Below are 27220 nucleotides of genomic sequence, written 5' to 3' on the forward strand. Positions count from 1 at the left end.
TATAGTAGGAGCCTTGATACAGAGGTTCTAGTTCTAATTTGACTTTTAAAGTATGTCCTTGGATAAATTACTTTATCTTCCCAGTGGGTTTCTTTTTTTTCCCTCCTTGCATGAAAATGTAATAATTAGATGAGCAGAGACTTCTTAAAGACAATCGTTTTTAATGAACATATCTACATTCAAGATAGTAGATTTTAAAATCTTGTTTAAAAGTTAGAACAGTTCATATAACAAAGGTTTTCTCTTAAATGAATGTTGATATCTTTCATGAAAGTTAATGTTCTTTAAAATATTTTCTCTCAAAGGGATTTTTAGCTAATCAGATGAGAGCTGAAAACTTGAAGGATGCATCTGTATTACCTGATTTGTGCCTGAGTCATGCAAATCAGTTGATGATTATGTTGCAAAATCATAGAAAACTGTTGGATATTAAACAGAAGTGTACCACTGCCAAACAAGAACTAGCTAATAACCTACATGTCAGACTGAAGTAAGTGTTTCTCTAACATTTAATTTTGGATGTTTAGAAGTGGTTTTTTAGTTACTGCCAAGCAGTGGAGTAATTTTCCCTTATCATTATATTGAAATACTTGATAGGTTGATTAATTTGGGATTAGATCATTTTTATAGAGTTTGTGTGTCTCAATTCCATCCTATAGGTGGTGTTGCTTTGTAATGCTTCATGCTGATCAAGATGGAGAGAAATTACAAGCTTTGCTCCGCCTTGTGATAGAACTGTTAGAAAGAGTCAAAATTGTTGAAGCTCTTAGTACAGTTCCTCAGATGTACTGCTTAGCTGTTGTTGAGGTTGTAAGGAGAAAGATGTTCATAAAACACTACAGGGAGGTATGGAAATTAAATTCTATTTTCATTGTGTATGAGCTTTATGAATTGGTGTGTGATATTAACATAAACTTTCCTCCTCTTAGTGGGCTGGTGCTTTAGTCAAAGATGGAAAGCGATTATATGAAGCTGAAAAGTCAAAAAGGGAATCCTTTGGGAAATTATTTAGTAAGTGTTATGCACTAATAAATTTATTTTTAATGAAAAATGTTTTTGTAGATATGAGTATGTTATGTAGCATGTATGTGATATTAGTTACCATTGAAATCTGGAGAAACATTCCTTTTAAGGTCTGTAGAGTTGAGTCCATTGTTAAAATTTAAATATGAAGAATTGTTCATTTGTTTTTCAAAAACCAGAGTTTTTTCCCCTGAAATACAATATAAAATAACCATATTGCTAATTTCTTTACACAGGGAAGTCCTTTTTAAGAAATCGTCTGTTTAGGGGATTGGACTCCTGGCCCCCATCCTTTTGTGTACGTATTTATTTTCTAACCATGACTGAATTTTGTATGTTTTCAAACCTTTATTTGAGAAATAGTGATATTTTTAGAAACATAGAATGTTCTTTTATCAACATAAAAATGGTTTTAAAAGTCAGTTGTCATGAAACTTGAAAATATATTCATATTTTTTGATCAAGAGTTTTCATAACATAGGAGGATAAGCCACACTACACTGTTAAGCTGTTAATTGGTAGGAGATTTTCTTATTATTTTGTGTTTGTCTCTCGCCGTCTTCTCATTCCCTTTATCTTTCCCCTCCTTCTTTCTCTCTTCCACCCTGTCCTTTCTTTTCCTTCTGTCCTCTCCCCCTTTTTATTCTCTTTACTCTTGTTTTAATCCTTTGTTTACGAATCAGAATAGGGTGATTCTTCAGGTGGCCTTCATTGAAACTGTGAAAAGTAAGTTTGTGTTTTTAAACCAGAATTACTGGGGACCATTCATTTTATTTCATGAGAAACCAATGATTCTGCAGGTCATAGAAGTTTGGGAAGTGCTTTAGGTTTTTTTGTTTTCTCTTCAGATGCATTACTTAGATAACATGTTTCTTTACTGCAGGATTTCTTAGAGCTTTAAATGTATGTATTTTTTAATGTAATAGGGTTTCCTGCACTCATTTCTTTAGGACCCCTGTTTAATGAAGAGCATCTTGATATCTAAATCTACTTAGGTAATGATTGAAACAGAGTTACTTTAAAATTTGTATTTCTTGACAGTATTATAAAGAAATGGTAGGACTTACCAGATCATTTCTTTTTAAGAAGCTGAAATTGACTAAGGTATTTTTGGAAATATAATGGAAAGGTCAAGGGAAAGGCAAAGAAGGAAATGTTACCTAGGAAACACCTTTTTACCATTTTAAAACAACAACGCATGTTAGTTAATTGATAGGAATAGACGTAGGGCCAAGGCTAGAGAGATCTTCATGGTCATGTCACAAGTTAAGGAAAAATTTGGGAATAGTCTATGTGCTGGTGAAACAATTGGGTTCCTTTAATGTTGATAGGATGCCATCTCATTTTTAAAAACCTGATGAGAAAAGGAGGAACAGTCACATCAGTTGATCACCAACAGCTATGGTTCCCCATTATTTAAGACTCAGTAATATAGTATATGTGTTAGTTTTTGAATAGTTCATTTTTATTTTATTCTATTTCTTAAATGTCAGTAGATAATTTATAGCATTTTTGCTTCTTTCTTATATTGAAATTAATTATAGTAAAAAAGCCTTTATAAATTTGTCCTGTACGTTTTTTGGGTTTTTTGTTTGTTTGTTTGTTTGGTTTTTTTGTATAGACTCAGAAGCCTCGAAAGTTTGACTGTGAACTTCCAGATATTTCATTAAAAGATTTACAGTTTCTGCAATCATTTTGTCCTTCAGAAGTTCAACCATTCCTCAGGTAAATGTTACTAGTATTTTTAACTTAGTTACCACCCTAAAATGTTTTGTTTTGGAGCTGTGGAAAGAAGCACTGATAGTCTTAGGAGATGCCAGAATATAGAAATATTTTAGAATAGGCTGGCTTTCCTATACTGCTTTAGGAAGTTTCTGGGGAATATGCAAATAATCAGAAAATGAAGATAAAGTAAAAGGAAATTAATTGCTTACATGTAACTGATTTTTTTCAAGTAATTACTCTGACACGTAACTGTGGGAGATTGCTAATTTATCACTTTAATGATTATATCTAGACCTCTTAAGCTATTTCTGGTATTGATTGAAAGCAGATATTACCATAGTTATTTTTCACATAGATTGAAATATTTGGTTGTAGGTATCCATCTTTTCATTACGAAATCACAAATCTAATTTGATTGTATTCTGTTTCAGGGTTCCCTTACTTTGTGACTTTGAACCTCTTCACCAGCATGTACTCGCTCTACATAATTTGGTAAAAGCAGCACAAAGTTTGGATGAAATGTCACAGACCATTACAGATCTACTGAGTGAACAAAAGGCAAATTAAGTTCTTTCAAGTGATTTGCTTCATTAGTATAAAATGTTTATGTTGCTGCAGCTCTGTAAGCCTGTCCCTCTCTTTTTCAGGCATCCATAAGTCAGACATCCCCACAGTCGGCTTCCTCACCAAGGATAGAAAGTACAACAGGAATCGCAACTACTACCTCACCGAGAACTCCTCCTCCACTTACTGTTCAGGATCCCTTATGTCCTGCAGTGTGTCCCTTAGAAGAATTATCTCCAGATAGCATTGATGCACATACATTTGATTTTGAAACTATCCCCCATCCAAACATAGAACAGACTATTCACCAAGTTTCATTAGACTTGGATTCATTAGCAGAAAGTCCTGAATCAGATTTTATGTCTGCTGTAAATGAGTTTGTAATAGAAGAAAATTTATCATCTCCTAATCCTATAAGTGATCCACAGAGTCCAGAAATGATGGTGGAATCACTTTATTCATCAGTTATCAATGCAATAGACAGTAGACGGATGCAGGATACAAATATATGTGGTAAAGAGGATTTAGGAGATCATACTTCTCTAAATGTCCAATTGGAAAGATGTCGAGTTGTTGCCCAAGACTCGAATTTCAGTATACAAACCATCAAGGAAGACCTCTGCCACTTCAGAACATTTGTACAAAAAGAACAGTGTGACTTCTCAAATTCTTTAAAATGTACAGCATTAGAAATAAGAAACATTATTGAGAAAGTAAAATATTCTCTGGAAATAACACTAAGTGAAAAACATCAAAAAGAACTGCAGTCTTTAAAAAGTGAATATGAAGGCAAGCTTGATGCACTAATAAAGGAGAGTGAAGAAAATGAAAACAAAATTAAAAAGCTGAAAGGAGATTTGGTATGCCTTGAGGAGGTTTTACAAAATAAAGATAATGAATTTGCTTTGGTTAAACATGAAAAAGAAGCTGTCATCTGCTTGCAAAATGAAAAGGATCAGAAGTTGTTAGAAATGGAAAATATAATGCACACTCAAAATTGTGAAATTAATGAACTGAAACAGTCACGAGAGATAGTATTAGAAGACTTAAAGAAGCTCCATGTTGAAAATGATGAGAAGATGCAGTTGTTGCGGACAGAACTTCAGTGCTTAGAGCAAAGTCATCTAAAGGAGTTAGAGGACACTCTGCAGTTTAGGCACACACAGGAGTTTGAGAAAGTTATGACAGACCACAGAGTGTCTTTGGAGAAATTAAAAAAGGAAAATCAACAAAGAATTGACCAGATACAAGAGTCTCATGCCACAGTTATCCAGGAGAAAGAACAACAGCTACAGGAATTAAAAATCAAAGTTTCTGATTTGTCAGACATGAGATGTAAGTTAGAGGTTGAACTTGCATTGAAGGAAGCAGAAACTGATGAAATCAAAATTTTGCTAGAAGAAAGCAGAGCCCAGCAGAAGGAGACCCTAAAATCTCTCCTTGAACAAGAGACAGAAAATTTGAGAACAGAGATAAGTAAACTAAACCAAAAGATTCAGGATAATAATGAAAACTATCAGGTGGGCTTGGCAGAGCTAAGAACTTTAATGACAATTGAAAAAGATCAGTGCATTTCAGAGTTAATTAGTAGACATGAAGAAGAATCTGATATGCTTAAAGCTGAATTAAACAAAGTAACATCATTGCATCAGCAAGCATTTGAAATAGAAAAAAACCTGAAAGAAGAAATAGTTGAACTGCAGAGTAAATTGGATGCAGAATTGAGTGCTCTTGAAAAACAAAAAGATGAAAAACTCACCCAACAGGAAGAGAAGTATGAAGCTATTATCCAGAAACTTGAGAAGGACAAAGAGAAGTTTGTCATGAGCAAGGAGCAAGACAGAGAACAGTTAATTCAGAAGCTTAATTGTGAAAAAGAAGAAGCTATTCAGACTGCCTTAAAAGAGTTTAAATTGGAGAAAGAAGCTGTTGAGAAAGAGTTATTAGAGAAAGTTAAACATCTTGAGGATCAAATAGCAAAAAGGTAAGAATTACTGTAGTCTGTAATTATAAAATTAAAATACTGGTGATTCAAATTTTATTTTTTTATTTTTTGGTGATTCATGTTTTAATTGTATATGTAATCACAGTACCTTGATTTACTTATCTTAGGCCAATATAGTAATTGAGATATTTTTATAAAGTAAAACCTTTTACTTTAACCTTTTACTTTATAGTTAGCATTTCTTTCAAACATTTAAAAAAGTAACAGACTGCATAAGCTTATTAGTGGCTTTTCAAAATGGATGAGTATCATGGATTTCCAGAGAAACAGATTTTTTTGAAAATTTCAGATGTTTTCAAGGGCTTCCTTTTTAATTCATTAATTTCCTTCTTTTGGTTTATTTGAAGTCTTTTTTCCTAATTTCTTTTGTTGAAACATTCTTTTTAAATTGTATGTATGAAAGGTAACAGTTTCATCTGAGCAGTGCTTGCTTACTTAGTAAAGACTGAATTCTAAATTGGGGCTAAATGTTTCAGCACTATTACTTCCTTGATACTACAATTTCAGTTATTCCCTGTGTTATTCAAAAGATCCAGGTTTTTATACAGTCGCGGGTTTTTTGTGGGTTTTTTTTTTTTTTTGCATGTTTAATATTGTGACTGATATTACTACCTTTTTTTTTTTTTTAAGATTTTATTTGTTTATGAGAGACAGAGAGAGAGAGAGAGACAGAGATACAGGCAGAGGGAGAAGCAGGCTCCATGCAGGGAGCCTGATGCAGGACTTGATCCTAGGACTCCAGGATCATGCCCTGGGCCAAAGGCAGGTGCTAAACCGCTGAGCCACCCAGGGATCCCCTGATGTTACTACTTTTTGATCAGTATTTCTGCTTTTTTTAAATTTCACTGAGGGTTTTATGACCTAACGAACAATTTCTAGAACATTATCAATTAGTTGTATCATTAATTTTTCTGAGTGACTATATTTATAGGTTTGTATACCTTATATATTTTAACCTGTTTCTTGCCTTACTGCTTCTGTAGTCTCTTGTGGTAGACTCTCTGCTGTGTAATATTCATATATTGGTATTTGATTAAACCGCCCCTTCTGTTTTAAAAATAGGAACTCTATGTATTCTGGGGGGCTTGGAGGATTTAATACAGAAATTAGGGCCTGCACGAATGTTTACAGAACAGGTCAAGGGAATGACTGCTGAAAACCAGGAAAGCTCTGGGTGAAATATCAGGAAAAGAGATGCTGAAGTACCCACCAAAGCTGACAGTTATTCGTTTTTCACTGGAAAGCTGCTGTAGCAATCAAGAGTCTCTTCAAAGCTCCAGTAATGTGGCTCATTCCACAACACAAAATGGGTAGTTCTCAGTTACTTGACAGGAAACTCCTGTGAAATTTCATCTGTTTGCATATACCTTTGGAGAGTAAGCCTGAACTGCTTTTCTGTTTCCCGATTTGTGCATGTTCTTTTTATTGGCAAACTTGGAATTAGAAGGGATTTTGGGAAATAACGCATCTCTGCAATACAGTGCAGATGAGATTCTAGAAGAGGGGTGAGAGCAATGGCTGCATGATGATAGTCTAGCACTATATATACATTTGCAGCTCAGGAATCCTTCGTGTCTCTTTTACCCATATTGAACTTCCAGATGGAGACACTTAGAATGTCATGTTTTTGTTGGACATGATTCAACTTATGTCTTTCATATCACCTCAGATAGTCTCACCTTCTTCAAAAGGTGAGATTCAAACTTAAGTCATTGTAGCCATCCTGTTCATTTATCTTTCTGCACAGACTCAATCTCTCTTTGGTAGTCTGCAGGTTAAGTATTGAAATATAAGGTTAACTACAATTGTCACAACACTTATTACATAGTAGGATACTGAGAGAGGGGGATAAAGATAAAAAATTCATCCATATATATAGGCTTAATTTGGTAGTCTCTATTTCTATAACCAGTCTTGTACCTCTGGTTGATATTTACAGCTTCCTTCTGTTTGTTTTGTTTTGTTTTTTCTTAGACATTACCTCACCTGATTTTACTTGACCTGAAGAAACTGCCATTAATGATTCCTCCTATAATATAGTTGCTGTGGTTTCTCATTTGACTGTTTATCAGTGGACATGGCAGTTCTAAGAGTTTTCTCAGCCGAGAAAAGCTTCTGACTTCTAGGCATATTCCTCTGTGTTACAGTGTAGGAACTGTTTTCCACTGACAGTTAAGTTGTATCAGTACATACTGCAGTTTCCTTCTTGGTGTGTTGATTTAGTGCTGTGATGAACCCTAGGTATCTGTGATAGTTTAAGCTTCCAGTTGAATGGGACCCTGGTTGTGTCTCTTGGCAAAGGAATTCTTTTGGGGGGAACTAAACTGGCGAAGTCCAAAGTTGTAGGGACAGGAAGCAAAATTTTCACTCTTGGCTCATTGAAATAATAGTTACTCCAATTTTTTTTCTTTTTCAAATTTTTATTTAGATTGTAGTTAGTGTAGTTAGTTAAGATGTATGTTATTCCAATTTTTATCCTTGGTTCTCCAACCTGTATATTGTAACTGTGGAGGAATTAGTTTCACAAAGTAGTGTCTGGCTCAGGGCATGTACTGTATTCTTTACATTAGCCATTCAGAATTACAAGGTGCCTGAGTGGCTCAGTCGGTTAAGTATCCAACTCTTGATCTCAGCTCAGGTCTTGATCCCAGGGTCATGAGTTCAAGCCCCACATTGGGCCTGTAACCTACTTTAAAAAAAAAAAAAGTCACCCATCTGGTACTGTAATGAGTTATTAATACATTGATCCACAGTTGTATCAAACCAGCTGCTTTAAGGATTGGCATACTAGGTAAGATAAGTGACTTCATGGACATGAGGCTGTTGCTACATATCTTTGCACAATGAAATTCCTTGTTCAGAAGCAGTTCAAGTAGAATATCGTAACAGTGAATAAGCCTTTTTGTATGTTCAGGAATGGTTCTTGTAGAAATAATATGGGCATGGAAGGTTTTTTTTTTTTTTTTTTTTTTTTTTGGGAAGGTAATTGTATATGGAGAATAATAGACTATTCTTGTGAAGACAGATTACTGTCCTTTTTATGAAGAAGCGGTCCAGTGTAATCAGCCTGCCATCCAGTAGCTGGCGAGTCTCCTAGAAAAGCACAGCAGTATCGAGTTCACTGCTTGTTACTAGATGTATAGAAATCCATATTGCTGAGCCCATATGTAACCTCACCTCCTGCCTGTATGGACAGTCAGCCTTTTGAATAGGACTGGTTGAATAGTCACAGAATAATCAGATTGCCCATCTGATTATTAAGAGATTCTTCATAGTCAGACATAGTATACTCAGAGAATTTACATGTCCTTATTCTTACCTACCCTGCACATTTCAGGAGGCTGATCCATATTTCATTTCCAGAAATATTCCTACCAGGTTTCAGTCCAGTTTCTTCCACCCCTCACTATCTAGCCAACACCTTGGCTGGCCAGTCTCCATGAATCACTGCAAATCTTTGCCCTGACCATTTCTCCTCCTAAGTAACTTCAAGTATACTGCTTGACATATTCCTGCTGGGAGGATTTCCCTTCACTACTGTTCTTTAGAGCCACTCTCCACTGGGTCTCTAATACCTCAACTATACTTTTGAATAGTGTCAGTATATTTTGCAGAATCATATGAACCCAGGCCTACCAGTTTTTTCCACTCATCAGAGTCATGTTGGAGAGAAAGGAGGCAATGTAGCAGTAGAAGGTACCTTGGGAACCTGAATCTTGATCTTTTTGTACTTGTGCCATATTTTGTTGGCTCTAATGTATGCCACGTTTAACTTATGATGGAATGTTGCTCTTTATACCCAACTTGATGGCTTAGTGGCTTAGACAGTATTAGTACCCACTTTATGATGAGTAGCACAAGACACAATTAAATTGGGGGACCATGATTAGTCTTTTAATCTCTACATACCCAATAGCAGGCCATGGCTACTTTACAATAGGAAAATAGTTATACACTTCAGATTTCTAAGAGTCTCAACTGTGGTTCTCCTACAAAACTTGCCAGATGTTCTAAACAATATACATTTGTGCTACAGACACTTGAAGCATCTTCAGGGAAGTGTAGCTCAAGGGGCAGAGCCACACAGAACAGGGAGTTATTTCATAAATGAGTCAGAGCAGCATGCCCAAATGTACTATATATATTGCCTCCAAACTTCAGAGATGCTCACCTACAAGCAGCTTGTCCCTTCACTTTAGAGGGGACATTCATTGATTGGACCATTGGATACTTAGAAATTTCACTGTGCTGACAAGGTCCTGAATTCATGGACTTTATTGTTCATCCTCTGGCACTCATGTGTCTTGCTTTGGTAGCTCAGGTAGTTGCTGCTTCCTGTTTACTCAGCCTAAGGAGCACAAATGCCATAAATGTATTGGATTAGAATGATATCTGTTTTTCCCCACCCCTATCTCAGGTTAGTATTAATATCTTAAGGAATAGCAGGAAGATCAATATCCCCTGCCAACTAGATTTTAACACAGGACTGGAGAACTGGTATGATCCAGAGATAAGACATTGGAAGTGTATTGCTGTTGCCATAGGTAAAATCTTACTGCTGCTTGTAGTTGACTAGGGGTTGACAAACTGGCCGGTGAGAATCTGCTTACCACTCAAATACAGCTGTATTTGAATACACAGATGCCTGTTCCTTTACCTATTTGTTGCCTGTGGTTGTTTTTGGAAGAATTAAGTAGGTATTGCAGATCATCTCACTTACATTTTACTCTTTTTTCCCCCCTTTGTAAAAAGTTTTCAACCCCTAGTGTATGCTTATAGCTATGAAGAGGGAAGAAATCACTAAATCATTAGTTCCATGTCTAATAATAGTGCCTTGTTGATTCCTCCAGCAAAGAAGTCATATGTGAAATAACAGTTTTCTTGGAGTCACTACCTGATTAAATTTATGAGAATCCATCGCTTGTTTTTGTATGTTTTCTACAGGACACATACTTAAGTTGACTAAGAATGTTATAGAAATTATACGAAGTGAGAGATTGTTTTAGGGATTCTACTTGACTTCTTTATCATAGTAGTTTTAGGAAGGGAACCAACAAGGAGTTTCCAACAGTTGCTTTTATGTCTGTTCCACTAGAGATTCTAGATGTAAGGATGTATCGTGTGTCTTTGGTAAAGGGACCCACTGGACCCAAACTCCATTTATCACATGGCTATCAGTAATCTCCTGGTGGACCACAGTGGCAGTAGAGTCCCCTCAGAGTCAGTATTCTTTAGTCCCCCCAAAATTGGTTACTTTCCCAGAATACACACTCAGCCTGAAAAGTAGGCATAGGTTCTGTGCCAAAGACTATAAAGGAGACAGCATTATAAAACTTCGGCATTATAGTTGGTGACTGACTCAAATCTTGGGATTAGGTAAGGGATGGTGATTCTCTTTAATTAATTAAATCAGCTCTCTGAGCACTAGATACTGAGTTTTTAAAAAACAGCTAAAAAAAAAAAAAGTTTAATCATCCTTTATCATCCCATTCTGTCATAGCCTTGTGGACAGCCAGTGCCAAAGATTTTTCTGGGTCAGACCTTATGATTACTGCTCTGGCTCTGCTGCCTGAATATACCACCTCATGTCTTTGGTTAAGTGCCACTAATTGACCTCTACCACTCCAGAATCCTGTCATTTCCATTAAATTCATTGAATTTCAGTGATTTCATCTCCCTCTGCTATCCCTGTCCTGCAGAGCACCACTACAGAGTTTTTTGAAGTTGACTTTCTTAATGCCTTGGTGAAAGGCATATTCTATGGATCCACCCAAGATATAAATAATGAACCACTTCCACTGTGCCTACCACCATCATTCTTTGGATGCCTTCCTCAAGATCAAGGATCAGTAAATGTGTTCTTTAAAAAAACTATTTTCTAAAAGAAAAGAAGAGTGTCGTTTTATATGTTTGCACATCTCTTTAATGTGTGGCTTAATGGATTCTCATATCTGCTTCTGCATCCAATCTATTGCAGTATCTTTTGATTATGATAAAAATGCAACCTTTCACTTACATATAATGTTCAGATACTTGTGGATATTTCCTTGACGCTAATTCAAAATCCAACAAATGATAATTTCTTAAACATTAGTTTCAATATAGAATATGAAACTGTCAGATGGATTTTTCATGCTGTTTATGCTAATATTATTGAACTGTCTTCCACTTTAAGTGGTTATTTTACCCATGCATGATTTTTATAGCACAATGAATTAGTCATTTGAAAAACTGGTTCACTGAGTTATGCACATCTTATAAATACTGACATATTTTATTGACAGAAAAATTGGATGTGTTCACACACCTACCAGTTTTATAAGAAAGATCTTAAGGTACTAGAAAGTTCTCAAGCTCATAGTGGCAGGTAAAAGTTTTCTATTTTTTTTTTTTTTTTGGTTTTTAAATAATTTTTGTGCCCATTGTAGGGCTTGAACTCATGACCCCAAGATCAAGAGTTGCATACTTTATTGACTGAGCCAGCCAGGTGCCTCAAGTTTTCTAAAATTCTAATTTATTTTTAAACAATCTATTTTGCCATTGGTAATAAATGATCTTAGTTGTTCATTGAAGTAATAAGCCCACATTGGTCATTTTTGAGAAAATGTTCTATTGAAAATCCAAATCTAAACAACCAAAGATTGTCATTTTTCAAATAGAAATAGTAGAGCATGAAAAAAGTAGCAAATTCACACAGCAAAAAAAGTACAAGTACTTTTCTGTGAGACAGACATATTTCTATAAGTGGCAGAACTACTTTATATGTACTCATAACACTGAATACTAAAAAGGTGCATACTCAGTGGTCAGGATTCAATAGTAATAATTCTTAATACATCATGTATATTCCAAAATAAACCTGAGTGCCTTGATGTAAAGGAAACAATAACCCAAAAGTACAGTTTGGCACTATCATCTTTATGTTAAGGTGTCAGCAATTTTATCACCTGTGCAAATGTTAACAAGGTGTAAAAGATAAATATCATCTTAGTATTATTATGAAAATAGTTTTGATTTTGCTGATCTCTTGAAAGTGTTCTAGTCACCCCCAAGGTTCTGTGGATCACAATTTGAGAATCCTTGATACAGAGACCGGTTGACAAACTTTGTGTGAAGGGGCCACGTTGTAAATATTTAAGACTTTGTGGGTGATATGGTTTCTAGCCATGCTACTCAACTAGCAAGAGAGAAGTGAGACAATATAAATGAATGGTATGGCTGTGTTGCAGTACAACTTCAACTGTACAAACAGGTAAAGGCTGGATCTGGCCTGCAGGCTATTGTTTGCCTGCCTGTGGTCTAGAATATCTTATTTTGACATTTATCTTATTTTGACATTTTATTTTCTTTTGATGTTGGCTGTTAGGTCCAAATTTCCAGCAATAAATTTAGCAAGCTGTTAACATTGAATCAATCTAGAGTCTCTGATTATTGTATCAATACAGATAATATCGGCCCAAGTTACCATTATGTTTGCCTTTCCTTTTCTAACTCCTGTTGGATCCATCCCCATATATATTTCCTATATTGCTACCAAAATAAATGCAAAATTTTGCAGTTGTAATTCCTCCTTGGTTTGATTTTCAGCTCCTCTGGGATCTGGGGATTTGAAAGTAGAGATGAGTCTGTAAGTAAATAGTAAGGGAGCCACTTGAGAAGGATCAGCTTGTTGAAAAGATCTACTTGTTGAGATAGGGACCTCAGGCAAGATGACACTAATCTTCTCAGATGAGGGAAAAGAGGCTGTGGCTGCTGAGGAAAAAAGACTTATTGGGATAGTAGGGACAGCTGTGCCATCTCTAAAACCTTGCCACCTTTAGTCACCTGATCCACACAACTATAGGTATTAGCTGTTCTGCCATGGAACCCTAATCTCCCAGAGTTCCATTTTGTACTGGCAGTGAGGCCAGTGTCTTCAGATCGAGGATCAGAGAATCAATTCCGGACTCCTATCTTTGGTTTTTTTTTTTTTTTCCCCCAAAGACCATATCTGTTAGGATTGAGTTTAGAAAACAATCTCTTTTGAATATTCCAGGATTAAAGGGTTTAATATTAGAACTCCTGTGAGTTTGGGGAGACCTAAGGGAGGGATGTGGTTAAGGGAGTTGCTGACAAAACCTGGGAATCTAGGTTCAAGGCTATCTGAAGCACCAAAAGTGAGTGGCCAATCAGAAAACTATTATAGTTCCTTGGAGACTTCCACAGTTGTCTACTGTGATACCACTGCAGGTAGTTTACTTGGAAACCCCTCATGTAGCCCACATGTCTGGTCATAGTCACTTCTTAGAATGACAAACTCTCATTTAATATTCCAGATCTTGTGTGGGTATCTTTCATTGACAAATTTGAACTCAGAACTTACTGGGAAGGTCGTCCTGGACAAATGTAGTTCTAGGTTTCTCTGTCATGCAGTAGAAACGCTTGAAAAAGAATGAGGAAATCTTTAAGAAGAAATGATGCTGAGGTGATGACACTGCCTAGCACACCTCCCTCCTTTCCACCACTTATTTGCTTGTTCATATGCCAGAAATGGCATGAAGAAACCAACTGCATGGGAGAAGCATCAGCAAAATATAAGATATTAATTGTATTCATAATGTTAAAAAGCTCCCACAAGTCAATGAGAAAAAGGCGGCAAGTTGTTCATTAGAAAAATGAACAGAAGATATGAACAACCAGATCGATGAAGAAATACAAATAGCTAATATGTGAATAGCTTTCCAATCTACTTGGGATTATGGAAATACAGAATTAAAATAAGATGTTTTTTCCTATATAACTGGGGAAAATTAAAATCAGTAATATACATTATTTTTAACAGGGAAAAAAGGCTTTCTCATACACCTGTGTACAAAGAAAATGAGTGTAGAGAATGTGCACGTGTGTTGAGTTGTTTGCAAATCTATGTACAACACTGTTGATTGCCATGCCTCCTGGGAGTTGATGTAGATTTGGATGAGTACAAGAGGAGCACTTCAGTTTTATAATTTTCATCTATTTTTAACATCATAAAAACAGTTTAAAAACTCCATGATAATATTTGTTTGGTAGACCCAAATGATAGGAAATAGTTCAAGGATTGTGACAATCTACTTTGTATTCAACACAAGTTTTCTAGTTCCTAGAAGTGTTGAGTATAATAGAATCTTTTTGCTAGCATACATTAATTTGTTAATGGTGGGGTAACCTATTAACCAGAAATGCTTTATTTCAGGTTCTGTGTAAGGGTATGGAAGTGTTCCAGCTGATAACAAATGTATCCGCTTCCTTTAGTTCTAATTTCCAGGCCTTTTTAAGGGTATTAATATAAGACAGGATTATTTAAGTTTAGTTTGGGGTAGCAAACTGTATTGATAAGTGTTTTTAGATTTCTTAAGGTTTTATTTACTCATCTAACAAGAGCATGCGCACAACCAAGGGAAGCAGCAGACAGAGGGAAAGGGAAAAGCAGGCTCCCCTCTGATCAGGGAGCCCAATGCAGGACTTGATCCCAGGACCCTAGGATCATGACCTGAGTGGAAGGCAGACACTTAACCCACTGAGCTACCCACACACTCCAGATTCCTTAGATTTCTATGCCAGTATTGCTAAACCAAATATATTCTTAATTATGAGATACTGTAATCTTTTCCTCGTGTCTTCCCTCTCACCCAGCACACACACATCTACTTACTCCCCAAAGAAAGTGAGGCGGTAGTGCTATAAAAAATAAAACTTTAGCTGTTACTATTTCATTGCTAGGGTTAATTCCCCCTGATGACAGAACCATTTGAGGTTGTACAGTAATGTTAAAGCACAACAGAATAATGTGGCCAGCAGTTCCCTGGAACCTTTTCTGATAGGAGCCTCAAGCAATGTGACATAGCAGCATATAAAACCCCAAGAAACCCGTCTCCAACACAGTATGATTATTGAACTTTGTGTCATAAGCTCTCTTTTATTTGCTTTTGGCACCAAGAGTCTTTTTACCTTATGAATCAGCATATACCTAATCATTTAATGTGCTCATTCTGGGTATTTGGAATGATTGTGTATTCACAAAGAGGCAATGATGTCTTTACATTCTTGTGTGCTGAAAACTATCTTCTCCCATACCTGCCTCATCTTAGCACAGCACTGATCCTTGAGGTAAAGGGAACACTTCCCCAGGGTGTACCAGGCAACCCAAAGTTTCAACACACTTAGAAATTATAAATACCACTCATCTTTGTGCATGCACATGCAGTCAGACCATACTCTTAAAGGATTTTTAGCATCCTTTCTCATGCTGAAACCTCCTACTCTTTTTTTTTTTTTAAAGATTTTATTTATTTGAGAGAGAGCAGGGAGGAGATTGAGAAGCAGATCCCCACTGAGCAGGGAACAGTGACAGGGCTCCATCCCAGGACCCCAGGGTCAAGATATAAGCCAAAGGGAGATGCTTAACCAACTGAGCCATCCAGGTGCCCCTCCCTTCTTTGTTACTCTGTTCCAGTATTCTTACCAATATCCTCAGAACAGTCTTTTACAAACCTAAATTTATACTTTGTCATTCTCTCTAGAAAAAATTCTGTAATGACTTTACATTGTACTTCTAATAAAACCCAGAATGTTTTCTGGTCATGATTGGATTTCCCCCTGCTTGTCTGACTTCATTCACTTCATTTACCACTATGGTCAGCCTTGCTTACCTGTGTGAAACATGGCTTTTTGCTTTTCTTATAACACTTCACCTGTTCTATAACTGTAGGGATAATTATTCAAAGTGTGTTTCATAATTGCCAAAGGTAGATATTAGCCAAACAGTATTGAAGAAAAACTAGTACATAAATCCTGCCTATACCAATTTTAATCCCTAACACTTTATTGTTACTAGTTGAGTTCATATTTATATTCTAGTTCCTAACACTAAAATTTATGTAACTTGTCAGGGTTTCCATCCATGCTGTAATTTTTACCTTCCATACCCCTCTCCTAGCCCTAAAGAAAAAAACCTTGAAAACAAATCTTACCTTATCCTTTCACTGCATTACAGATTAGGTTTTTTCCCAATTGAAGCCTTTCTGTAAACTCAGAATCTGTCTCAGACTTTGATAGAGGTAATATGTCTCTAACTTGCATATTTCATGTGTGGCCATTTAAAACTATCCCTTAGGAGAAAATGAATTAATAGATTTTGTTAATAAATTTGGAAGAATGAATCGCAGCTAACAATTCTTTGTATGATTATCAATTGCTGTAATAATAGTATGATAATTTTATGAATTATGAAATTATATCAATAAATATAAACAATTTCAGTATCCACATTGATTATAAAATGCCTCTTGATCCCATAGGGTACATGAGTGGCTCATTTGGTTGAGCATCGGGCTTTTGATTTCAGCTCAGGTCATGATCTCGGGCTCCTGGGATCCAGCCTCGCATCAGGCTCTGCCCTCAGCACAGAGTCTGCTTGTCCCTCTCCCTCTGCTTTTCCCTCTACTCTTTTTTTGTTGTTCTCTCTCTCTCTCTAAAAATAAATTTAATTTTAAAAACTTCAATATGTCTCCCGATTCCCAAAACATTAAAGTGTGATTTAAAGTTGTGTAAATGTACATTTAAAGCAATCAGTTGACTTAGTCACTAAAATACCTTGGGAATATTTGCTAACATGATAGCCTCTCTCCTGTGGCTTAACACTTGTAACTCCTTTGGTGGGATTAATTACTTCATGAGCAAACTTTTTTTAATGTAAAAGATTAGTAGGTTGAAAGCAGATAAAATTAACTTCTGTGTCAGAAATTACAATACTTACTAACTTATGTTTGTGCCTTTTCTCCTTGCCTTGTCCTCTTATCTCTGGTGCTTTGCCAGCAACCCTTAGGGCTAGCTAGTTTCTAAGATTAGCAGAACTGAAATTTGAAGCTGAGTTCTTGAGGCATATTGAGTTTTTATATTGAAAACATTTGCACTTCCTGGCAGAAGCAAGTTATGAATTTATCAAATATAATCATAGTCTTTCACCATGTTTGTATCTATATTTAATCTCTGTTAAACTTTTCCATTTTACTTGCTTCCCTTTCCTTGGCAGATAAAAGGTGGGGGGGGGTTTACATAGAAATATCTCTAACAGCAATTAATTACTGTTAGGTTTAAGGAAGATACATAGCCTTTCTGATATGAACTAATTAAGATACTTGGTATACTTATGATTACATGTTATTTTCAAAAAATTTTTAATACTCTATATAATTTTCAAGTCTTGCCATTGAATCTACCAGAGAAGATTCTTCAAGCCTAGTTGCTGAACTTCAAGAAAAGCTTCAGGAAGAAAAAGCAAAGTTTTTAGAACAACTTGAAGAGCAAGAGAAAAGAAAGAATGAAGAAATGCAAAATGTTCGAACATCTCTGATTGCTGAACAACAGGTATGTTCCCTCACCCTAGTTTCATTTATTTTAGAATTAAAGTAGATAAACATAAATTAACAAATATAATTTTTTTGTGTAGCAACGGTGGCTTAAATCATAGATGTGTTTTTCCTGCATTGACCCTGATATTATTTATTAGACATCTTCATGATAAAAGCATTTTCAATTCAGATTAGTTTTTTATAACGTGAAGTGCTTCTACTGCTTCACATATATTTGAACTTTTCCCCCAAGCTCTCAAATTTTAGTATTATAAATTACATGCTGATCAGTACAAATTTCTTGTACTTTCTCTAATTTATATCATGTGACAGGCTAGTGGTACATAATGGTGGGCTACTGCTGAATTTTGCTGATTCGCTTATTAATAATATTGAGGAATGGTGAGAGGGTCAAGCTTGTGAGGGGAGCAAGAGCCAGACCACTAAGGACTAGGTTGCCTTGTTTGAGAGCTAGTGCTTCACCTCAGGCATCTGGATGACAAGCAGTTGGAGAGCAAATAAAGGAATCCACAGTTGGATTTCTATGTAATCAGCATTGCCCACTGGGGTGGGAAGAAAGTGGAGAACTGCCAGACATGGGCACCTGTGGGGACAGTGGGTGTCTGCTGTGACAGCTCAGGCCAGGGAGATAGTGACCTGATTTTTTTACCCTAAGGAATGCATTTCTGAAACAAGCACATTACATTAATGTCTTTGATTACATTAATGTCTTTGTAGTATTCAAGAAAAATACAGAAATATAGTTCAAAACCTGAAGGAACTTTACATTTTACTTAAACTTTACGTTTTAAGGCCTGGGGAAAGGAAGAAGAGCCTGAAAAGGGGGAATGAGAAAGAGTAACCAAAAAAGGAAAAACGTGGCTTTATGGAAGCCAATGAAATTAAGTGTTCAGGGAGGTGGAATTGCCAGTTTTAAGTAAGAATTACCAATGAAGAGATCATTAATGCTGCCTCTGCTTTTAAAAATCTGAGGTTGTACATTTCCTTTGTATGATTCATTCTATATAAAATGTATCTTTCACTCCCCGCTTTCTTTCTCTCTGTGCTCTTTGTGAGCTCATGGGCAATTTTAGATTCCAAAATTAAGTAGGGGATGAATTCATTGGCTGAAATAAGCTATTATAAATATTTGAGATGAATTAACTGAAACACAGTTATAAATATTAATCTTCTGTACATGCATAATATATAGAGAAATGTCTTAACAAAAGACATCATAAATGTTCTTTTTTGAGGCATCTTCATTTCTGACTAGAGATGATTTTTTTTTTTTAATTTTATTTATGATAGTCACAGAGAGAGGGAGAGAGAGAGAGAGAGATTGGCAGAGACACAGGCAGAGGGAGAAACAGGCTCCATGCACCGGGAGCCTGATGTGGGATTCGATCCCGGGTCTCCAGGATCGCGCCCTGGGCCAAAGGCAGGCGCCAAACCGCTGCGCCACCCAGGGATCCCCTAGAGATGATTTTTAACTCCATCTTTAATGAATTAACTAATCTTGATCTAAAAATTCCATATTGCTATTAAGTCTCTGTTTTTAGCATTGTTGGCATTATGCATTGATTGAAGGATCATAGATTCTTAATTTTGGAATTGGAAATACTGGGCCTATGGGAAGTCAGTTTAGATCACTTACCATTCATCTATTGCCTTTACGTTTCAAGAAGATCTTAATGGAACTCTTATAAATGAATTTGTTCACAATTCAGTCATCTTTATAAAAGAAACTGCACTGAGAATTGCCAAATGGACTTATATGATCTGTGCAGGCACTTTGTTGTGTTTTTTTTTTTTTTTTAAGATTTTATTTATTTATTCATAGAGACAGAGAGGCAGAGGGAGAAGCAGGCTCCATGCAGGGAGCCCAGTGTGGGACTCGATCCCAGGTCCCCAGGATCACACCCCAGGCTGCAGGCGGCGCCAAACCGCTGCGCCACCGGGGCTGCCCTGTGCAGGCACTTTGATACATGAGCTTCACAGTAGGAAAGTTTTTATAAAAAAATTGAAGAGGGACAAGTCAGTTAATATTAACCTGATGTGCAGTGGCTCTTGTAAATGTCCAGAAAAGAGAAGATGTGATAAAGTCATCTCTATAAAATATTATTATATTAATCAGGATTTAGCTAAATACAAAAGGAAGATTCCAGGAGAGGGAAGGTTATTAAAGAAAACGTAAACAGCACTTGTTAGGTTGTTGTCTTTCTTTCTCTCAATTTTAAAATCAGCTGCTGGGGCACCCCGAGTGGCTCAGAGGTTTAGTGCCACCTTCAGCCCGGGGCGTGATCCTGTAGACCCGGGAACGAGTCCCATGTCGGGCTCCCTGCATGGAGCCTACTTCTCCCTCTGCCTGTGTCTCTGCCTTTCTCTCTATGTGCCTATCATGAATAAATAAATAAATAAATAAATAGAATCTAAAAAAAAAAAAGTAAAATCAGCTGCTAGTGCTTTGACAATAAATATGTAGACCGTGATGAAAAAATAGAATTCATTTCCAAAGTATTAAATTGGAGCATATCTTAAATAGGAACCAGCATATCATAACACAGTTTCATTGTACTTAAAACAGTATAGCATTCTTATTAAAAAATGAACATCATTTGTCATTTGCACTTTATCTTCTCCACATACAAGTGTGCCATGTAAAAATATTTGCCAGTTTCTTTAGCCCTAGTTGCTGTGTACATGCAGACAATTTAAGTAGTTGTCGTTCTCTTGTTCCAGACCAATTTTAACACTGTTTTAACAAGAGAGAAAATGAGAAAAGAAAATATAATCAATGATCTTAGCGATAAGCTGAAAAGTACAATGCAACAGCAAGAGCGAGATAAAGGTTAGTAATATTTCATAATGTATTTTTAAGTTTTTTTTAAATCTAAAAAAATTATATGAAACGTTTCGTAATGTTATTTCAACTTGGGGGGGTCCTTCAGATTTGATAGAGTCACTCTCTGAAGATCGAGCTCGTTTGCTTGAGGAAAAGAAAAAACTTGAAGAAGAAGTCAGTAAGTTGCGTAGTAGCAGTTTTGTTCCTTCAGCATACGTAGCTGCAGCCCCAGAACTTTATGGAGCTTGTGCACCTGAACTCCCAGGTGAAACAGAGAGATCAGCGATGGAAACACAAGATGAAGGAAAAGTGGATTCAGCAATGGAGACAAGTATGATGTCTGTACAGTAAGTACATATGTCTTCAACTGCTTTAAGTAATGCAGGCTTTTAAACCACTAGTGCAGTTCTGCAAGCTAAAAGCTCTGAAGGTAGGAAATATGTGTTGTCGTCCACAGCCCATATATCTGAAAATTGTCCCTTTTAAATTCCTTTAAGCTATGAATTTTAGAACTATCGTAGATTGTGTGTGTCAATGAGTCACTTTGGCCTATTTCCTACTTTATGCACCAAACTCATCATAGGCTGCCCTGAGAAGGACCACTGCAGTAGTGTCAAGCTATGCTTATTAACAGGAAGTGTTTAAATTTTGAGGTTCATTACCTAAGACGAAAAGGCATAATTATAGTAATGAATATATTTCTTTGGATGACTGTGTATTGGGTGGGGGAAGGCAAAGGAATTTTTTGAAAAGTAAAAATGTATGCAGCTTTCCGCTTAGTTTAAAAGGAGAAACTGATTAATTTGAGTCTTGGAAAGGTATAAGGCTTTAAGAATCTATGTGAAAAAGACTGTTAAATAAGCTGTAATTTAAAAAGTCAAGGCACAAACCTATATAGCCCATAGTAATTAGAAAACATAAATGACAGAAATAAGTCCAAACATTTTAAAACCAACCACAACAAAACCTCTTAGGTGAAAAAGCAGCCAATTGAATTCTACATACGCAAAGCACCTAAAGAAAAATTATAAGGGAAAAAATATATAAACCATTCAAGCAAAAGGTTTTTATAAGTTTAAGAAAAAGTTTCATATATAGAAGAAGCACAGTTTAACCGTAGGCAATTGGCTATTGACTTGTAGATGCTTGAAAATGTGACTTTGATCCATTGTATAGGAATGGAAAATGGATTAAAACTAGAATGAGAACTTTCAGAGTCACGGTAACAATAGAGCTTCTTCGTCAGGACACAATGAAGTAAAAAATAAAGCAATAGAGAAACAGTTAAGAAAATTCACTATATACCAGATCACAAAGGAAGTCTCAGGGTTCTAAATATTGATATAATTACAGGCATTAAACATAAGTAATTGACAATTAGTAAGAAAAATAGAAGTGTATACATTTGGAAATTTGAATACCTGTATATTCAACATAGATATTGATTAGAAAATGGAAATTTTGTTAAAGTATAAGCAAAAATATCAAAAAATGAGAGATCTAGTGAATGTGGTAACACTGGGAGAATTCTATAATCTCATATATAAGAAAATGAAATTGATAAATATATGTGAGCCATGATAAATAACAAGTAAAAAGAAATACAAGTAAATATGTGGAATGAATGGAACCATAACCACAGGTGGTGTGGTTTTAGAAATTGTAGAGAATAAGATACAGGTTAATCTCATTTGTTAATATATGTATAAGAAAAATCCAAAAGACAATATTAGCATTTCAATACAGTGGACTGTTATGATCATCATGACTCAGTGGAATGCAATAATAATAATTAAACCTCAGAAATTCTCAATGTAACCATATATACTAATCACATGAAAAGGATTATGTGATCATCTGGATGCAGAAATTAGAACTGATAAAACTCAGTGCCCATTCATTAAAAATATTTTTTTTTAAACTTAGCAAACTGGAAATAGAGGGGAACTTTCTTAATTTGAAAGAGTATACATGAGACACTTAAGAGCAAACATTATATTCAATGTTGAAACATTTAGAAGAATTTTCCACAATTTTAGGAAGAATGCCAGCATGCCAGCTGTCACCATCACTATTCTTCTGCAAGACAGTAAACAATAAATGTTGGCAAGTCTTAACCGTCATGATTTCATGATAATGTCCTTTTCAAACCACATAGACCTAACAAACTATTAAAAGTAATGACTACCTCAGAGTATACATCATAAATATATCAGAAATAGAGCAGTTTACATGTATTTACCACCAAAAGCTGATTTGAATATATATGTGTGTGTGCATGTGTGTATATATATACACATATGTGTGTGTGTGTGTATATAAGATCCCAATAAAAATTTAAGGATTAGGATTTAACAAAAAATGTGCAAGACCCTTGTGAAGAAAGCTGTAGAACTTTATGAATGATATTAAAAGTCTTGAAAGTTAAAGATGGATGGAAATACAGTATTGTAAAGATACTCTTTTCTCATCAGATTTATTTTTTTTATTTTTGTTTTTTAAGATTTTATTTATTTATTCACAAGAGCCACAGAGAGAGAGAGAGAGGCAGAGACACAGGCAGACAGAGAAGCAGGCTCCATTGCATGGAGCCCGACTACTTGGAACTCGATCCTAGGACCCCAGGATCATGCCCTGGGCTGAAGGCAGCGCTAGACTGCTGAGCCACCCAGGCTGCCTTCACAGATTTATTCAGTTATTTAATCTGTACCCAACTAAAATTTCAACAGGATAAGTAGGTAAAATTTGATGTTGGATGTTAAAATTCATATAGAAAAATAAATGTGCAAAAACAGTTGATAACATTTTCAAAAAATATCAGTGAACAGGAATTTATCCTGCTGAGTGTTAAGATAATAGTCCTTTTTTTTTTTTTTAAGACTTTATTTATTTATGAGAGACACAGAGAGAGAAAGAAAGAGAGAGAGGCAGAAACATAGGTAGAGGGAGAAGCAGGCTCCATGCAGGGAGCCTGATGTGGGACTCGATCTCAGGTCTCCAGGATCATACCCCGAGCTGAAGGCAGCACTAAATCGCTAAGCCACCTGGGCTGCCCAAGATACAGTCTTAAGCTATATAGATAATTCTATATATTATTGATAAAGTCACAAGTAAATAGATTTTTATATTATATGCCAAAAATATTACAAATGTATTAAGACTAAAGATTTCTTTAACATACATACATTATTTCTTAAAGTATAGACTACTTTAATGTGGAATAGGGAAGCACAAGGAAAAGACTAATAAATGTTACATCAAAATTTCTCTCTCATACACATATCCACACACACACACACACACAAAGAGAAATCTTTTACTTTGATGAATATACCTACTTCCTTAGTTGTAGTGGTGGTATCATGGGTGTATAGTCTATGTCCAGACTTATCAGGATGTGTACATGAAATGTGTGCAAATTTTTGCATATCAGTTATTATACCTCAATAAAACTAAGAAAGAAAATTCAGGCTAGTAATGCCAACTTGGCCCGTTCCTGATTTCTTGTTAAATGTGCTGGTTTCTTATTTCAGTTTACTTTAGGAATTTCCCCCTTAATTTTCTATTTGTGTTTCTGAAGTACTAGAACAAAACTGCTTGTTTTCGAAAAATTAAAAGTAGTGGATTAGCAGTCGTTCTTCAAGTTCCTTCTCTAGATAAGCAGTATCAGAATTAGCATTAAACTCCTTAAAATTAAAATCTTGGGACCCTTCCAAATCGTACTGGATGAGAAATTCCACATCAAGTTCAGTTCTGAGATATTAAGGAAATATCTCAAAGCTATAGATGCAGATATTCTCAAAAAAAAATACTAATAAATCCAGCAATATACAAAAGGGATTCTTACTGGGTTTATCCCAGGAATGCGATATTGGCTGAATGTTTTAAAATTAGTTTATGTAATAATATACCATATCAGTATCAATAAAGAGAAAGCGGGGATCCCTGGGTGGCTTAGCGGTTTTGCACCTGCCTTTGGCCCAGGGCGTGATCCTGGAGTCCCGGGATCGGGTCCCGCGTTGGGCTCCCGGCATGGAGCCTGCTTCTCCCTCTCCCTCTGCCTGTGTCCCTGCCTTTCTCTCTCTCTCTCTCTCTCTCTCTCTATCATAAATAAATTTTAAAAATTTTAAAAATAAATAAATAGATAGATAGAAAGCATTTAAACACTTAGTAAAATAGGAATTGAAGAGAACTTCCTCAGCTTAATAAAAGGCATCTAAGAAAGCCCACAAGTAAGATCATACTCAGTGATGAAAGAAATGCTTTTCCCCTAAAAATCAAGAGGAAAAAGATCAATTGAGGTTCTATAAAGGGCACTCAGGCACAAGAAACTATAGGCATATTCCATATTCCATTTTGGAAAGGAAGAAATTAAACTATAACATGATCTTGTACATTGACAATCCCAGGAATTTCACTAAAAATCTAAATGTTTAACAAAAGTTCAAGATTCATACACTGAAGGTTACAAAGCTTTATGAGCAAAATTGAAGACTTCAAAAGACATGATAAGTTCATTGATTGGAAGAGTTAATCTTAGACCACCTGGCTGGCTCAGTCAGTAGAGCATGCGATGCTTGATCTCAGGGTTGTGAGTTCAAGCCCCACATTGGTTGTAGAGATTACATAAAAATGAAATCTTTAAATAAATAAAAAAAGGAAAACTTAAGGTAGCAGTCCCCTGTGATCTGCCCTTTTTTGCAGAAGTAGACAGTGGGTCCTAAAATTCATATGGAAATGCAGTTAACTCAAAATAACCAAAACAGTATGCAAGAAATAAGAATGAAGTTGAAAATATACATATTATTTCAAAAATTAATACAAAGCCAGGGTAATCAAGACAGTATGGTAGTAGCCTGATTTATATATTTGTGTTTGTATAGATCACTGAAATAGAATTGAGAGTCCAGAAATAAGCCCTTATATTTATAGTCATTTGAACCCTTGCATTATGGTCAAAGGTAGCAAGAGAATTCAGTGGAAAAGAATGAAATTGGTTCTTCTATTTACCTTATAAGACAAATCAACAAATTAATAAAATATCACACACTTAAATGTAAAAGCAAAAATTACAAGTAAATCTTTGTGATCTTATATTAGTCAAAGCCTCTTCCTGAAAGAATTAACAGTTAGAAGAAGATATAATTCCTGCCTCAGTCAAGCTGATTAAAATGTAATTGGGGAATTACACATGTGGAAGAATTTAAAACATTAAGTTACAATACTGCATTACTGCTAATACCAGGCACACAATGAATCATAAGAGATTGCTGTGTACAATTATTCCCAATAAATTGGACAATCTAGAAGACCTGGAAACATTCCTAAAAACATACAATCAAATAAGACTGAATTGTGAAGAAATAAAAAATCTAAACAGGCCAATTAATACCAAGGAGATTGAATCTATAATTAAAAGGTCCCAGTCAAAAGTCCAAGACCAGGTGACTTCACTGGTGAATTATATCAAACTTTTTTTAAAGAACTAATACCAAACTTCCTGAAAGTCTTCTAAAACAGAGAAGAGGAAAGAACTCTACTGAACTCATTATACAAAACCCACATTACCTTGATAACCAAACCTAACAAGAAAAGTACAAGAAAAATACAGAATATCCCTAATGAACAGATGCAGAAATCCTCAGCAAAATATTAGTAAATTGAATTCAGCAGTACATAAAGGTGCATAACTGTGATCAAGTAGGATTTATTCCAGGGATCCAAGGGTGGCTCAATATCTGCAAATCAGTGTGATATACCACTTTGACAAAGTTTGACAATCATTTCATCATTTCAGTCTGTGAAGAAAAAGCAGTTGACAAAATTTCCAACATCTTTAATTATAAAAACTCTTAAAGTAGATAAAGAGTAAATGTTCCTCAACATAACAAAGGCCATATATGAGAAACCCACATCATACTCAACAGTGCAATGCTGGAAGTTTTTAAGATCAGGAATAAGACAAAGATGACCACTCTCACCACTTTTATTCAACATAGTGTACTGGAAGTCCTCGCCCGAGCAATTAGGCAAGAAAAGGAAATAAAAAAGACCCAAATAGACAAGGAAGATGTAAAATTATCTCTTTGTAGGTGACATGACATTATATGTAGAAAATTCTAAAGACCACAAAAACCGTTAGAAGTAATCATAAATTTAGTAAAGTGCAGGACATGAAATCAGTAGTGTTTAACTAACAGATTTGAGGAAACAATTCCTTTTATATTTGCATCAAAAAGAATACAATTCCTAGGAATAAATTTAACCAATGAGGTGAAAGATTTGTATAGTGAAAACTACACAACATTGGTGAAATTGAAGAAGACAAAAATTAATAGAATAGGTTGCAAGATTAATATTAATTGGGGGGGGGGGTGGTTTCATTGGAAGCAAAAGCAACAGTTAAATAGGTGGGAATACATCAATCTAAAAAGCTTCCTTACAGGGCAGCCCCTGGTGGCTCAGCAGTTTAGCGCCAACTTCAGCCCAGGGCGTGATCCTGGAGACCCGGGATCGAGTCCCATGTTGGGCTCCCTACATATGGAGCCTGCTTCTCCCTCTCCCTGTGTGTCTGCATCTCTCTGTCTTCTCATGAATAAATAAATAAAATCTTAAAAAAAAATAAAAATAAAAAGCTTCCATACATCAATAAAATGAAAAGGCAACCTATGGAGTGGGAAAAAAAAT

At 35.6% G+C, this 27220-nt stretch overlaps 1 protein-coding gene across 4 annotated transcripts in view; it reads left to right on the plus strand.

Annotated features, from left to right (window-relative positions):
• The window catches only part of RB1CC1 (RB1 inducible coiled-coil 1), a 98867-nt gene that overhangs the window by 60020 nt on the left and 11627 nt on the right, over positions 1-27220 (plus strand). For 3 of the 4 annotated variants that reach the window (XM_077876953.1, XM_077876955.1, XM_077876954.1), the window contains exons 9-18: positions 306-490; positions 660-846; positions 930-1011; positions 1260-1321; positions 2645-2748; positions 3180-3306; positions 3396-5296; positions 17539-17704; positions 20431-20539; positions 20640-20880. In XM_077876953.1, coding sequence (XP_077733079.1) covers positions 306-490; positions 660-846; positions 930-1011; positions 1260-1321; positions 2645-2748; positions 3180-3306; positions 3396-5296; positions 17539-17704; positions 20431-20539; positions 20640-20880 — 3164 coding nt within the window. The remainder of the gene's footprint in view (positions 1-305; positions 491-659; positions 847-929; positions 1012-1259; positions 1322-2644; positions 2749-3179; positions 3307-3395; positions 5297-17538; positions 17705-20430; positions 20540-20639; positions 20881-27220) is intronic. The other variant, XM_077876956.1, reaches the window with a different exon arrangement.

The sequence above is a fragment of the Canis aureus genome, chromosome 28, assembly GCF_053574225.1.
Source record: "Canis aureus isolate CA01 chromosome 28, VMU_Caureus_v.1.0, whole genome shotgun sequence".
Classification (NCBI taxonomy): Eukaryota; Metazoa; Chordata; class Mammalia; order Carnivora; family Canidae; genus Canis; species Canis aureus.